General features: G+C 39.6%; 1 protein-coding gene across 1 annotated transcript in view; it reads right to left on the bottom strand.

Annotated features, from left to right (window-relative positions):
* ELP3 (elongator acetyltransferase complex subunit 3) overlaps positions 1-17161 on the bottom strand; it is a 108605-nt gene that overhangs the window by 13220 nt on the left and 78224 nt on the right. Inside the window, exons 13-14 of the mRNA XM_081236661.1 lie at positions 16699-16926; positions 15689-15770 (exon numbers count right to left, since the gene is read on the bottom strand). Coding sequence (XP_081092787.1) covers positions 15689-15770; positions 16699-16926 — 310 coding nt within the window. The remainder of the gene's footprint in view (positions 1-15688; positions 15771-16698; positions 16927-17161) is intronic.

Raw genomic sequence — 17161 nt, 5'->3', positions numbered from 1 at the left:
AAGTGGGGGCTAGTTAAACAATTCATTTTTAAACATCTAATCAACTTTGCTGTCTATTTGCTACAGTTAACTGTCAACTTTTAAAAATGAAAAAAAATAAAAAAAAAAAAATGTAAAAGAGAAGGTAAGATTAAGTTATTTCAACTACATGAATGTTTCTTTAAATGGGGAAATAAATCAGTTCTTCATGCATATGGAAAATCAAATGAGAAAACTTGGATTTAGTGATTCCAACTGGACAAAGAAAGAACATGATATTTCTAATGTGACTTAATAGAGGAAGAAATCATTTAATCAAGTATTTATTGAGGATATACTAGGAGCCTGGAAATTAATGAGTTTTACCTCCTGGAATCTTCAAGAAAAGAAAAACTCTAGCCTAATAGACATTTTCATGTCTGAAGAAGGAAAATGAATTAGAAATCTGGAAGTTCATTCCTGTTCTTTGACACGACTTTGTTAGGACACAGGGCTGTGCTTCATGGCTAGTTATGTGTTGGACTGAATGAAAATTGAGCCCACATCACATTCCTAAAGCCAAACTTGAAAAAAGAGAGAAAATATGCTAAATCTATCCTTTGAAACTTAATCTCTGATTTTTCTGATTAGATGCAAAAGATTGAGATAAGTCATGATCACTTAATAAAAAAAAATCAGTGAAATAAAAAGAACTTCAAAAAACTGTTTTAATTACTTTTGGGTTCAATTAATCAACTATTTATTGAGTGCTTATATATGACTAGCAGCATTAATACATGGCAAATGTATTCATTAGTTTCATTCATTTGCTACTGAAATGAGATTTTACTACATCTCATTGATCTCTTAGTAGGATGGCAATATTTCACTCTTCAACAATACACACTGGTATCAGAGTTGGGGAAAGGTTTTTCTTCTGTTTGAAAATGAGGCAAATTAACTCAGTGACCCTAAATCTTTGAAAGAGAATTTTTTTTCCTGTTCTGTTAAAAGGAAACTCTTAGAAGGTTACCCACATATGATCTTAGCTCTTCAAAGCAGTTGGTTATTGCAAGCCATTAACACAGCACATTAGTACATTTATTCTCCATCACCTTGGAAGATACAGAGAATATCTCAGGAGAAGAGATTCAGCCAGTTACCCAGCAGCCTAAAGGTTCCCCTGTTCCTTCTGAAATGGGTACACCAAAATAACAAAGTAAAAATGAACAAAGAATAAAAGCAGAACTTATAAAGCACATATAGAGACTCTAAATAGAAGCTACTGTGGTAACTTACAGTAGGGTGACACTTACAGTAGGGAGATGCTGGAGGGTTATCCTATAGCTCTTAGGTTTATTCTTCATGGGAAGTCTGACACAGGAGGGCCCACAGTCATCTAATTCAAAAATGAGTGGCTCTATTCCCACCAGGGCAGAATGTATGCTATGTCACAGATCATTTTCACTACTTCATGTCTCAGATCATTAGTGAGTTTCTGTAGAAGTTAAAGACTGTCATCGGTAACCCGGTAGGAAGAGGGATCCCTTCTAGTTATAGTCTTTAAAAAAAAAAAAAAAGACTTTAAGAAGGAAAATGGTAGAGTAGAAAACGCTAGAGATCAGTCCCTCTACTGAAACAACCAGTAAGCTGGAAACAACCATCAAAGCCAACTACATGGGGACACCAGAACCTGATAAGGCACTTATAGCAACCAGGGGAGTGCCCGATGAAGGGAGAGGCCGCTGCCCTTTGGTAAGAGGGCAGCAGATGTGAACCAACTACCATCCCCCTCTCCTAGAGTGGCCAGCTGGAGCCCGGGTGGGCAGTAAGGGTATCTATTGTAAGATTTGAAGAGATATATTCCCTTACCACCTTTCTAAAAAAGATCCAGACATTTAAGGAAATCCCTGTCAGGTCACAGCTGATTGCAGAGAAAATGAAACAAGAAATTTTAGTGAGCACATGCAACAAAGAATACTGACTTTGCCAAAATAGCTTGAAAAAATACAAGTGGATGACTGCAGCCCTCAAGAGCAACCCCTGAGGAGGGAGAGAATCTGACTTTTATAATTCTTGAGTATGTGCCGTTCTAAACAAAAAATTGCAAAGCATACCAAAAACAAGAAACTAAGACTCATTCACAAGAAAAAGAGAAGTTGGCAGAAACTATGCCTGAGGAATCTTAAACATTGTGATTACTAGGCAAAGTCAACTGTCTTAATTATGCTCAAGGAGCTAAAGGAAATCATGTCAAAGAACTAAAGGAGCACAAACAACAAAAGCAGAAGTCAACAAGTGGGACTGCATCAAACTAAAAAAGCCTTTGCACTGCAAAAAAAAAAAAAAAAAAAAAAACAACCAAAAACAAAATGAAAAGGCAACCTACAGAATGGGAGAAGATATTTATATTTGCAAACCATATACTGGATAAGGAGTTAATATCCAAAACATATAAAAACTCATGTAACTCAATAAAAAATAATCTGATTAAAAAAATTGGCAGAGGAACTAAATAGACGTTTTTCCTATTGGCCATAGAAGACATTCAAATGGCCAACAGGTACATGAAAAGGTGTTCAACATCACTAATCATCATGGAAATGTAAGTCGAAACCACAGTGTGATAGCACCTCACATCTGTTAGAATGACCATCACCAAGAAGACAAGAGATAACAAGTGCTGGTAAGGACATGAAGAAAAGGGAAGCCTAGTACACCACTGCTGGAATGTAAGTTGCGAATGTTTTTTCCCACTATGGAAAACAGTACAGAGGTTCCTCAAAAATTTAGAACTACCATATGATCCAGCAGATTCCACTTCTGGGTATATATCCAAAGGAAATAAAAACAGGATACTGAAGAAAATCTGCACCCCCACGTTTATTGTAGCATTATACACAATAGCCAAGATATGGAAACGACCTAAGTATCTGTCAATGAATAAATGTATAAAAAAAACTGTTCACACACACACACGCACTCACGCACACACACACACACACACACAGAGAGAGAAATATAATTCAGCCCTAAGAAAGGTGGAAATTCATTTCCATACCATTTGCAACAACATAGATGAGCCTTGAGGACATTATGCCAAGTGATATAAGTCAGATAGAGAGACAAATACTGTATACCACTTGTGGAATCTGAAAAAGCCAAACCTGTAAAAAGAGAGCATAGAATGGTGGCTACTGGTGGCTGTGGGGTAGGGAAATAGGAGAGATGCCATTTAAGGGTACAAACTTGACACCTGTAGATAAATAAATCCTGGTGATCTAATACACAATATACTGATTACAGACAACAGTACTGTGTTATAAACATCAAATCTGCTAAGAGACTGGATCTTTATTATTCTCACCACAAAAAAGAAATGATAATCATGTGATGTCTTAGAGGTGTAACACTACAATGGCAATGATACTGCATTATATAAATGTAACAAAGCAACATGTTCTACATCTTAAACTTACACAGTTATATGTCAAATCTATTTCAATTAAAAAAGAAAATAAAAAGGACTAAAGGAAATGAGAACACTGTATGAACAAAGGGGGGAACCCAATAAATAGAAATTATAAAAAGGAACCAAACAGAAATACTGGAGCTGAAAAGTACAATAGCTAAAATAAGGGACCTGTGTTATACCACCACCATCAAGCATACTAACACCACATCATAGGAGTCTCAGAGGGAGATGAGAGAGAGAAAAGGTAGAAAAAAAAAATAATGGCCAAAACCTTCCCAAATTTGATGAAAGACATGAATCTACACTCCTAGGAAGTGCAACAAGTTCCAAGCAGGATAAACTCAAAGAGGTCCACACTGAGGAACATTATAGTCTATATATATATATATATATATATATTTTGGCTGTGCCAAGCGGCATGTGAGATCTTAGTTCCCTGACCAGGGATCGCACCCGGCCCTCTGTAGTGAAAGCGCAGAGTCTTAACCACTGGCCCACCAGGGAAGTCCCCAGTCAAACTGTTGGAAGCCAAAAACAGAATCTTGAAAGCAGCAAGAGAGAAGTGACTCGTCACATACAAGGGATCCGCAATAAGATTAAGAGCTGATATCAGAAACCATGGAGGTCAGAAAGGAAGTGAGGTGACACATTTAAAGTGCTGAAAGAAAAAAAAAAAACTGTCAACCAAAAATTCTTTATCTGGCAAAAGTATTTTTCAAGGATAAATTGAGACATTTCCAGATAAACCAGAGCTAAGGAAATCTGTTATCACTAAACCTATCCTACAAGAATCCTTCAGGATGAAATAAAAGGACATTAGGCAGTAACTCAAAGCCATGTGAAGAAATAAGTAAACACTGGTAAAGGTAACTACATAGGTAAACATACAAGCTGATATTATTGTTCTTTTGGTTTGTAACTCCTCTTTTTTCCCTATATAATTTAAAAGGCAAATTCATAAAGTAATTATAAATTTATGTCAAAGGTCAGACAGGTATAAAGATGTAATCTGTGACAGTCACAATGTAAACGAGAGATAGAGATGTACAGGAACAGAATATTTGCATATTACTCAAACTAAAATGGTATTAGCCCAACTAGGTTGTTATAAATTTACGATGTTAACTGCAATCCCTGAGGTAATCACTAAGAAAATAACTCATAACCAGAAGAGAGCTGGGGTGGATTTAGTATCAAATGAAACACATTTTAAGTAACAAAAAGTTTATAAGAGACAAAGAGGGACGCTGCACATTGACGGAAGGTTCAATTCATCAAGGTTTAACAATTATAAACGTATATACATCGAACGACAGAGCCCCAAAATATATGAAGCAAAAATGGACAGAACTGAAGGGAGAAATAGATAGTTCTACAAGAGCTGGAGACGGCCACACACACTTTCAACAACGGAGGACTTGAACAACACTTTAAACCAGTTAGACCTAACAGAATGCATCACCCAACAACAGCAGAATACACATTTTCCACAGTGGACATGTAGCATTCTCCAGGTTAGGTCATATATCAGGCCATAAAACAAGTCTTAATAAATTTTAAAAGACTGAAATCATACAAAGTATGAAAAAAAGTACAAAGAAAAAGACTTAAATAACTAAAATTAGAAATGAAAGAGGAAACACTACTACTGACTTTACAGTAATGAAAAGAATTATAAGAGAATATGAATAACAATATGAACATGTATGTACACCAACACATCGGATAATCTAGTTGAAATGGACAAATTCCTAGAAACATAAACTAAGAAAACTGACTCAAGAAGAAACAGGAAGTCTATATAGTCCTGTAACAAGTAAAGAGATTGATTCAATAATCAAAAACCTCCCATCAAAGTAAAACTCAGGACCAGATGGCTTTACTGGTGATTTCTACCAAATGTTTAGAGAATTAACACCAATCCTCCTCAAACACATCCAAAAAACTGAAGAGGGACACTTCCTAACTCATCCTATGAGGCTAGCAATACCTTGATACCAAAGCCAGACAAAGACACTAGAAAGAAAATTACAGACCACTATCTTTATGAATATATATGGGAGAAAATATTTGCAAATCACAGATCATTTAAGAGTCTTGTAGCCAGAGGATATTAAAAATCCTACAACTCAACAACAAAAGGACAAACAACCCAATTCAAAAATGAGCAAAGGACTTGAATAGACATTTTTTAAAAGACACAAATGACAAATAAGCACACAAAAAGATGTTCAACATCATTTAGGTCATTAAGGAAATGTAAGCCAAAACCCCAATAAAACATCACTTCATGCCATTAGGATGGCTATAAAATAAAAAAAAAATTAAAAAAAAAGGAAAATAACAAGTGCAGGCAAGGATGTGGAGAAATTGCACCCCTTGTGCACTGTTGACGGGAAAGTAAAATGATGCAGCAGCTGTAGAAAACAATTCGGTGACTCCTCAGTAAGTTAAATGCAATGACCACTGATGCAGCAACTCCACTTCTGGGTACAGACACAAAGGCACTGAAAGCAGAGACTCAAACAGATATTTATATACCAACGTGATAGCAACATTATTCACAATAGCCAAAAGATGGAAAGAACCCAAGAGAGTGAGTGTGTGTGTGTGTAAAGCATGGATGAACCTTCAAGACATTATGCTAAGTGAAATAAGCCAGACACAAAAGGACACATACTGTATGATTGCATTTCAGAGTCAGAAAGTAGATTAGAAGTTACCAGGGGCTTGGGAGATGGTGAAACTGGGAATTACTGCTTAGTGAGCACAGAGTTTCTGTTTGGGGTGATGAAAATGTTTTGGAAATAGTGGTGATGGTTGCACAACACTGTGAATGTAACTAATGTCACTGAACTGTATACTTAAAAGTGGTTATAATGGCAAATTTTATGTTATATACAATTTACTGCTTCCCCGAATGGGGGGAAGAAGTCTTTAAGGTGCATTAACTATCTTTGGTATTTACGGAGAGGAAGGAACGTCCCTAGGGAAAGCATGTACCCTTGCCTAAGATGGTCTTCTATATTCCATAGCTTAGAAGGAAGACATAAATGGGCAACATCTTAAACCCAAAGCGTGAGACATTTAGACAGGCCTGTAAGGGGAAACAGAGGAATGTCCTCATGGAAGAGAGGGCAGACAAAGGTCAGATGCAGGTGCTTCTTGTGCGGCCTGCCAAACTCCGCTTAAGACAGTGCTAGGTGTGCCTGTGCTGCCTGAAAATACTGACCTCAGGACGGGGACAAGAACCCTTGACGCTAGGTATGTCCAAAGACAGTCCATCCTGGGAGAAGGCTACATGAAGCTTCCTGTAGAAAGGGGCTGGATGCCTATTAATCACAAGTTAATGAAAGTGTATTCACTCACTTAGTATCCAAAGATGGTCACTACCAGAGCCTCTCTCTTTGAGAAGTGGGATTTTTTTCCTTTCCCTTTAAATCTGGGCTGGCCCAATGACTTCCTTAACTAAAAAAAATGGGGCAGAAGTCACATCGCGGCAGGCAGTCTCTAAAATGACCCTCGAAGTTCACCGTCTCCTGGTATTCACAGTCATGTGTACTCCCTTTCCCTTGAAGGTGGCGTTAGATCGTCGGCTCTCTTCTGAGACCAGGTTATGAAGACCAGGCTTCCATGTCAAAGGGACTCCGTGTCTGTGATCACTCTGCTGGGGGAAGCAGGCTGCCACGTGATGAGCAGCCCCATGGAGAGGGCCACATGGCATGGGGAGGAACGGTGGCCCTGAGACCAACAGCCCGTGAGAAACTGAAGCCTGCCAAAAACCATACAGTGAACTTGGAAGTGACCCTTCCATCCCAATTGAATCTTGAAATGATTACAGTCCCGGCTGACACTGTAAATGCAGCTTTATGAGATGCTCTGAGCCAGAGGCACCCAGCTAGGTCCCTTCTGGATTCCTTACCTACAGAGACCATGAGATAACTGCTCGTTGTTTTCAGCCACTACGTTTTGTGGCTTTTTTATTACACAGTGATAAATGATGCATATAAGATGTTCTGCAACTTCTAAGCCGAGGCCTTTCCTCCCTCCTCTTAGAGGCCAGCCTTCATGCTAGGAGAAGTTCAAGGCATGTGGAGAAGCAGCAAGGTGCTCATGTGGACAGTCTCAGCCAAGCACCCGCTACCAGCTAGAAGACAGACTCTAGGCAAGCCACCCCAGCAGCTGCCAGCCATTCAAGCCACTCCAGCCGAGGCCCTAGACATCATGGAACAGAGATAAGCCATCTTCTCCATGCCCTGCTGAATGTCTGACCTAGAGAATCACTGAGCAAATAAAATGGTTGTTTGAAGCCATTAAATTTTGGGGTGGTGTGTTCCACCACAATAAATAACCCAGACAACCACTAATTAGTAGGATTTGCAGTAAGAGGTAACAGACCACACGGGGTATAGATCTGGGGCTTCTGACCGGTATACTAGACATCAGTGATTCATTCACAAATGGTGGACAAACTGAACAACTGGATGCATTGGGAGGCACAGGATGAGGTGCATAAGGAAACACTACCCTGTGGCTACAATCTAAAACCTACATCCACCACTTAATGTCTTGAAAATGTGAGCCGTTGCTTAGAGTCAACAGTTTAAGCCAGACTGACCAAAGAAATCCCCTGTGTATGTCCTGCTGGAATTAGAAATGCCCAAACTAAAAAGGCTCTATAATATCAGTATCTTGGTTGTTGCTAAAAAAAAGGGAGCATCAGTATTTTCCAGCATTATTTAGTTACCTGCTCACCCAAACGGGAAGAATCGGCCAAAGCCCTGCCTCTAACAGATCTAAAAGAGAAAAGCTCTATCAAATTGAATGGGTTATAGCAATGTCAAACATTTAGAGAAAAGCACAGTACTAATCACATGAATGTTACACTGGTAAGGAGTTAACACTGCAACAAACTATAAGAGAGCCTTTGTCATAGACAGCAGATGGTGAGCAGTGCAGGCTAGACCACTTTGGAAAAGGAGTCCTTGCTCAGAAGAAAGCCCGTGAAGCATGTAACTTTACAACAAAGGCGGTCCTTTATATTAAAGCTCCCAGACCTCTCGGGCATATTATTAGGAACCACATAATGTAACGCTATTCCTCTACCCAAGCAGAAGTATACAGCTATCATTCCCAATACCCATAAACAAAAAGGAACAAGAATGGGGAGAAAAAGTCTACAAACGTAGGTGTGTCAACCAAATTAGCAAGGCTCTCCTCCGAGGCTTCAACCTGCACGTTTTGGAGACACAGCAACACTTGACAGCACGGATGTGGGAAGAGCAACCGCACCTGCCAAATCCAAATCCTGCTCCTCCAGTGCCAGCTTATCTACTGGCATCACTAGCTTCTGCCTAGGAAACATCACCAAAAATTCACTTGCCCACAAGATCCGAACAGCGGAAACTGACTAATGGCCTATTTGGGAATATTTGAAAAACATGCGTTAATTAATATAGTCATGTGATGCCAAGTGAGACGTGGGTCGAATGCACTTGATATGCAATGTACTATATAACTGGTCCCTGATTCATCTATAAGTGAATAAACATCAAGTCAGGGAATGAAGAGGCCTGAAGTGAGCTATGCATCGATGCCTCCACAGCAATACAGACACCACTTAGCACACATTTAGCTAATCTGATACCAAGCTAAGTAGTATTCTATGTCACCAGTGCTAGTCTGATTAATAAAGACGATGAAATTAATAAAGTTCTTGTTGTAAAGCAATATTTTATGTTGTACCTACTGTTCTTGAAAAGAAAGATATTCACCACCACCACAACAAAATCCCACTGGAACATGCACCAAAAAAGAAATATGGGGCTTCCCTGGTGGCGCAGTGGTTGAGAGTCTGCCTGCTAATGCAGGGGACACGGGTTCGAGCCCTGGTCTGGGAGGATCCCACATGCCACGGAGCAACTAGGCCCGTGAGCCACAGCTACTGAGCCTGCGCGTCTGGAGCCTGTGCTCCGCAACAAGGGAGGCCGCGATGGTGAAAGGCCCGCGCACCGCGATGAAGAGTGGCCCCCGCTTGCCACAACTAGAGAAAGCCCTCGCACAGAAACGAAGACCCAACACAGCAAAAATAAATAAATAAATTGCTAAAAAAAAAATAAATAAAGAGCCCTTTAAAAAAAAATATGCATGATCAGAGTTAGAATATCAAAATGAAAGAAACAGAGGAATATACAGAACCCTATTAAGGTACATTTAACTAGGGAATAGTTAGGGGATAATTTATGAAAAGATAAATTATGTAAAGGGATGAAACAGAAGCTATAAAAAGAGCAAACAGCCTTTTCCCTTCCTTTCTGAGAAGTCCTATATTAACACAGGCGGCACAAACTGGTTTGCATTTGGCAGGCTTCCTGTGTCCATTAGCAAATAGGTAAGCCAAAATAAGGAAAAGCTTTTCTAGGCATTTTGGTAATGATTACAAGCCCATTACCAGACAGATCTAGTTACAAACGTGCCCTTTTTCCCCCCAACTAGATGATATGCAAAGACTCAAACTACCTTCACCTCAAAAGGAGGCAGGTGTGTTACAGCCTGGAATACAGGCCAAGTTTCTGGGGCCCAGTAAGTAATCTCAGTCACTCGCAGTTCATTGAAACAAAACAACTGTTCCTTTCTGCCCACATATCATTTGATTAATCAGTGGCTCTGGGGCACAAGACCATTAATTTCAGTCCCAGGAAACCATATCGGATGCTGTAAGTCTCAGGCACATGGATTTTTTTCACTAGTGGGGATTGTACATGTGGCTTTAGAGTCATACAGCTCTGAGCATCATGATCTAGAACGATGTCATCCCACGGTGACTCGTTTGCTCATCCTGTATTTAAGCTCTTCTCTTCTCCCCTCTTCTTTGTCTTTTTAATAGGTTTAAACAAAATGGCTATCAGCCTCTGACTCCAGTGATTTCTGTCATCAAACACTCAGACATTTTCCTCGTTTCTCATCATCGTCTGATCCGTCAGCCTGGTACAATTCTTGGCCAATGGCCATGTTAATTTTCTACTTGAAAGAACACAAATAGGATACTGCTTATGACGAAGGTAGTAGGGAGAGCTTGGGGAATAGCTGTTCATCTTGATGCACAGCAATTAGCTTGGCAAACAGAAACAGGAACATGATTGGATCTGATGCCTAGCCAAAATTGCCTAAAGGAAAAAAAATCATTTTGTTGGGGGTATTAAGTGGCTCTTTAAATAGTGGCTATCGACAGTTATATTTGCCCTTTGAGAAATCATATGGGCAGTGTGACATCAGAGATCTCGTTTCCATGGTGATTATTAGTGATGGCATTTCAAATGTTATTGTTACGTTCTACAGTGTAATCTTTGCACTTTACACCATATGAGAGGGAAGGAAAAAACTGCTCCATCTTAACATTTTTAAAGGAAAGAATGCTGATCATCCAAGTAGATAAAGATCATGGCTTTTAAGTAGATACGATTTGTTAATCTTAAACAGATGTGTGCTGATCGAAGCTACATAAGTAAGTTGATGAAAGATACTAAAGTACTTGGGCTTAAGTATTAATTAACTTAATTAACTGCTTAGATTAATTAACTGCTTAGATATTTAGCAGCAATTAACTGTTATTTCCTGCCTACACATTATAAGCTGGTTGTTCTCATACTACCGATTTACCCATTTTTATATGTAGGAAAAGATGATTTTCTTACACTGAAGCAACTAATCCTGAGTTGAGAAATAGTCTAAGTAGGGAAAAATTTGTCTTCCTCTGCAGTTAAGGACAATCCGCAGGGTGAAGACTGAGTGAGCTGCTCTGGCCCCATGTCAACATCCCTTAAAGGCACGGTGGCATCTCCTCCTTCCTCTCTTTGCCCTCTCAGCCCATGTCCCCTGCACACAGGAAATACTCAATACACGTAGTGATTTTGATGTTGGTGAAGTTAGCCATTTCATTTTTTGCTTTGTTTAATTTTCACATTTAGAGTTGATGGTTAATTTTAAAACACACAGTTTACTTACTAAGGCAATTTTATAAACTTAAGCAGAATGAATAAACGTAAAAGTCACTCTGAGAAAGTGCTTCATTGGACTCTGATAAACAACTTTTCAGTTTTCTCATGCACCTATAAAGTTAGTCTTTTAAAAAAGATAAATCAGCTATAAAATATACAGTATGTACCTTCTATTAACAAAATATTTTGAGGTAACAGATAAAAACAATTTGGTTTTTAATATGGAAAAATAGACTATATGGAGTCTTTCTGACTAGTGATTCAAATCACATCTACTGTGCAGTTAATAATATTGTCTAGAGGCAGAATCAAAGATTATAAATCCAAGAAAACAGAGAAAATCTGCTGGCCAGATGAATGGAAGTCACAATGAATCAGGATGTAATTCAAAAAAAAATTCTACATAAATGCATTCCTCTTACAGTCACAGAAACCAGAATGATAAATGATCTGTCTCTCCCTTTACTCAAGCTACTAGTTATGCCAGGACAGAATACCTGGACCACCACTGTGTATGAGTTACGCAAAAGCCTACAGACCAGAACCAGATGGATTTACAAATCAAGGACAAGGTCAGGGAAAAAAAAAGTAGGACACAGGTCAAAAAATATCACTACTTGGGACAGAAATGGACGTGCCCCCACAAATCATGGCTAGGATTAGCTACCTACGGGAAACTTTATCATCAAATTCCCCAAACTAAATGAGACTGAGATCAATTACTAATGAAATTAAAGGGTCTCTTAATATGGTTTTAGAAAAGAATCTACTTCATATGTAATCAGTACAACACAGTTGGTCTTGTTGAGAACTAAAAGAAATGAAGATATTAAGGGGCAGAATTCTAGACTGTTAGAACTGTAAAAGGTAACCTAACCCACTTATTTTTTGTAAAGAAATAAAGGTCCATGGAGATCAAGCAACATTACTCAAGATCACAAGGAGAGCTACTGTCAATACAGGAACAGAATCCTAATAATTACCCTGTCCAAGTGTCTCTTCTTACACACCACATCTAATGAAGTCTTGTGAATAAATGCAGCACACAAGCACCAGTACTATCACAAGGAGATTTGCATTCTAAGGATCAACCTATGGAGAATAATGCACTATTTACAAAAACCAATTAAACACACACACACACAGCATTGTACTTAAATCAGAAAGACCAAAGTCAACTGAACAAATATAGAAGAAAAAAACCAACCAAAAAACACATTATGATAAAAAAACACTTTAAATCTGCCCTTCTTGAAGTTCTGAATAATGGACACCTCAGATGTCTGATTCAGAAACTTAAATAGAACAGTAATATATTATTAAATTAGAGAAACAAAATGCATCACACACAGAGTAAATGTTCTTGGTGTTTTCATTTGAAGAGTGATCAGGTCGTCAGTCAAACAGCAAGTCAAGGCCCTAGCTGGTTTCCCCAGCAGAGAGCAGGGGTGGGGAGGCTCACAGACCAGAGAGACAGGAAGTAACACAGAACTCCCTTGAGCGCCAAGAATGCATTCCAGGGCTGCTTCTGTAGAAACCCCCTGGCTAAGAGAAACCCCTGTACAGAAACCGAGTAGTCTTACTGTGACAACTAATAAGCAGAAAGGTTCTTCCCTGTTATTTTTAGCAAGTCTCTTCTTGTTATTTTAAAAGTTCTACAAGCAGATGATCTGAAATTGAGCTATTATTTAGAGTATAACAAAAGGCTAGAGAGAGGACAGACGCTGATTTCCCCTTAGAAAGACACTGCTCAAAAAGCAGAAACTGAGGCTCTTACAGGCAACTGAATGTGACCTCGGGCAAGTCAGAGGCCCCTCTCTGCATGTAACATTTCTAAAAAAAGATAGATATCATGAAGGCAAATTAAATATAATGGAGAGGTGAAAGAATACAGATGCCCTGGGACTTCCCTGGTGGCGCCGTGGTTAAGAATCTGCCTGCCAATGCAGGGGACATGGGTTCGAGCCCTGGTCCGGGAAGATCCCACATGCCACAGAGCAACTAAGCCCGTGCACCACAACTACTGAGCCTGTGCTCTAGAGCCCAGGAGCCACAACTACTGAAGCCCTCGCGCCTAGAGCCCATGCTCCGCAACAAAAGAAGCCACCGCGGTCAGAAGCCCGCACACTGCAACAGAGTAGCCCCTCTCACTGCAACTAGAAAAAGCCCGCGCACAGCAACGAAGACCCAACACAGCCAAAAAAAAAAAAAGAATACAGAAGCCCTTCAGTTTTAAAACTGATCAAGTTCCCACAGATACCAGAAAATCACTTGATTGCATATCAGACTTAGGGAATGCAGGCACTGCCAGGGTCACAGAGAATCTCTTTACCTTAGTGATTTGAAAGAGAATACTACATTTGGAGGAGAATACTAAAAGCTTGCTACTCAAAGTATGGTCTGACAACAATCAGTATAGGTTATCACTGCGTGCTGGTCAGAAATCTAGGCTTTCAGGCCCCACCCCAGACCTAATGAGTCAGAATCTGCATTTTAACAAGATCTCCAGATGATTCACAAGCACATTAACGCGTGGGAAGTACTGTACTGAAAACACTGACAGTGCGCTGGCAAGAGGCCACTGAAATTTTGGGTAATCCACGGGTGCACATGTACAAGGAGTTCTGAGTTGGTCTGGCTCTTTCCTGGTACCAGGAAAGGCTGACTTCTGGTCAACCACAGGCTAAACAATTGAGAAGTAAACATTTTTTAATTACAAATGTCGGCACCAATTAGGTGAACCTCATTTAGTCCCTACTTCTTTAGTGGAATTAAAGATAACACAGAAAAAACAGAGAACAGACTTGTGGTTGCCAAGGGGGGAGGGGAAGCGGGAGGGAGAGGGATGGACTGGGAGTTTGGGGTTAGTAGATACAAACTGTTACATTCAGAATGGATAAACAACAAGGTCCTGCTGTATATCACAGGTAACTATATCCAATCTCCTGGAATAAACCATAATGGAAAAGAATATAAAAAAGAATGTATATATGTGTATAACTGAGTCACTTTGCTGTACAGCAGAAATTAAGCTCAACATTGTAAATCAACTGTACTTCAATAAAAAATATTAAAGATAACACAGAAACATAGAGAGAGCTAGCCATGTTAAAAAATGCTTTATGGGCTTCCCTGGTGGCACAGTGGTTGAGAGTCCACCTGCCGATGCAGGGGACATGGGTTCATGCCCCAGTCCGGGAAGATCCCACATGCCATGGAGTGGCTGGGCCTGTGAGCCATGGCCACTGAGCCTGCGCGTCCGGAGCCTGTGCTCCGCAACGGAAGAGGCCACAACAGTGAGAGGCCCGCGTACAGCAAAAAAAAAAAAAAAAAAAAAAAAAAAAAAAAAAAAAAAGCTTTATTATCTGTCTGGATAATGCCAAAAACCAGAGCCAGACTGAATAATCGATTAAGTGAGCCTGGGTCATTACATTTCCGTATTTGGAATCACTGAAATCTGGGCAAAGGTATTGATGTACTGATTGGCAACAACTTACTGATTTTTTTTTAAAAGTGTCGTTTCAACTTTCATTTAATAATGCCATAGTCTAATGGAAAAACAAATGCTGGAGGGAAAATAACCTGGATCTTGATCATGGCTTTCACAATGTTAGCTTCTTATTGAGAATAGCAAAGTTTGTGAGGATATGACACTCTAGAGTATGAGTGAAAGGGTGCATATGCGTTATTTCTTGCTCCACTTACAGCAGGCCTTCCTTTACATACCCACTTCCTCCACTTACCTGATGTCCTAGGCAAGGTAAGGGGAAAGCTTCCGAACAGGGCAAATCTGTTCCCCAGGAACAAAGTCACTGAAAACAATTTTTAAGGAGCAAGGAACTCTGCTTTTAAACATCTTGTACTGGCAGCTAGGTTCTATTTTAATTTCCAGAACAATACTGACAAATCTCCACACTGACTTATGATTTTCTTAGATCCATATCATCAAATTTCATTTTTCCCAGACAGCGTAACTGGGCACAAAGCACAAGAGACCAGTGTGACAGACCACGAGGAAGACAGGATATAGATTACTGGCCTTGCCACTCAAGAGATGGAGAGCTTCTGCAAGCTCTATTCTGCCAAACTGCTTAGAGGAATTTTCTTTGTGCTTGAGCACCAGTCTTTCCCTATTTGGCTCTGCCCAATTTTGAACATAATAATCATATATGGGGGCAAGAGAGGCCTGAGGTACGTTTCACTGTGGTACCAAGTTAAAAATGTGAACGAATCATGAACTTTGCCCTCCCCCAGTTACCTGATATAACAGCTATTTTCCCAGATCCATGTTCTTCTCTAGCTATTCTTTCTGCTTCCTCCATCAGTAGCATGCCAAATCCCTGTAAGAGGCAATGGAGGGGTTAGGGAATTAAGAAGGGAAGAAGTCATTAAGAGGGGTCCATAAAACAAGAAGGGTACTATTTCGTAGCTGCTGAACTCTTTTAAAATAAGAGTGACAAAAAACCCTTTACGGGTGTAAGGAAAAGGTTCACTATTCAATTATACCAGAAGCACACTGTAGCAGACTAGGAATAACTCTGCAACAAAAGCCATCAAAAGGTATTCTGTGGATGATGTAATCTAGTCACAGCAAGCGTGTAATTGCCTCTCGACTTGTCTTTTTTAAACAAGTGCTAGGCAATCTCCAGGTGATGAAAGTCTGGGGCATCTACCCTTGTATTATTAGTCACCCCTTCAATTTCTAAAAAGCTTTTTGAAACCAGGCAATATTCTTAAATCACCAATATGGGGGTTTATGCTACATCCACCATTAGCAGTTTTAACCTATTCTCCTGACATTTAAAAAAGTGAGTTATTTATTTAGGTTGTTTGGGGGAGTGGAATAGTGTTCCACTATATATATCACCTAGCTTGCTTGTCTTTACGAAGTGCTTTAACATTTCATAAGTGCTTTCTTTCAAATTATCTCCTTTGATCCCAAAATAGTTGAATCATACGAAATTGCCAGTATTAGACCATTTCTGACTTTCAAAAATAGCAATTTCATATGGTTCAGTCTATTATTATATTCCACTTGACTGAGCCTCAATTTGTCTCTCCCTCCCCCTCCCTCACACCCAAAGGGGAGCAATTTAAAGAGAAAACATTTCTGAACAACTGTAGTATTGTACTGGTTCCTCTGTTTCTACACTTCCCGAATTTCCCCTCTCCTTTTCCTCTGCTCCCACCCTTGCCCCATTCTTTTTCTCTTTTCCTCCTTTGAGCAATTTCTTAATCACAGTCAAAGAGAAATGGAATACAGGATACCTGATGCTGAAATTTAGTGGGGTCCCGACTGCTGACGGGGACAACACTTCCATACACGTGCAGCTCTCGGACTATGGACACCCCGCCGACCAATTCGAAACGGAATGTCTCCTCTGAGCACTTCCGTAATCTCAGGAGGCCAATCAAAATGTCTTGATCGGGGTCTTCATAGGATAAGAACGTCTCCCAGCCACCATTTGCAACATAATCTCTTCTTACCAATTCAACCTGTTTCATAAAAAGCCACGCAAAAACTTTTTTTTTAAATTAGAGAACAAAGTGCGTTTCTATAATTATATGTTTATTTAGACTAATATCCACTATTAGGGATAAAGAATAAATAACCATAAATTATGTTTCTTTTTCCTTGTCTCCTCTCAATAGCACTGAGTAAACGAGAGTTCATGACTTGTTCGTGGACTATAAAAAAGGAAACCAGTTTTACAATCTCATAAATATCTGA

The sequence above is a fragment of the Mesoplodon bidens genome (genome assembly GCF_964165515.1).
Source record: "Mesoplodon bidens genome assembly, chromosome: 6".
NCBI classification, from domain to species: Eukaryota; Metazoa; Chordata; class Mammalia; order Artiodactyla; family Ziphiidae; genus Mesoplodon; species Mesoplodon bidens.
This window is presented reverse-complemented; position numbering and strand designations above follow the sequence as displayed.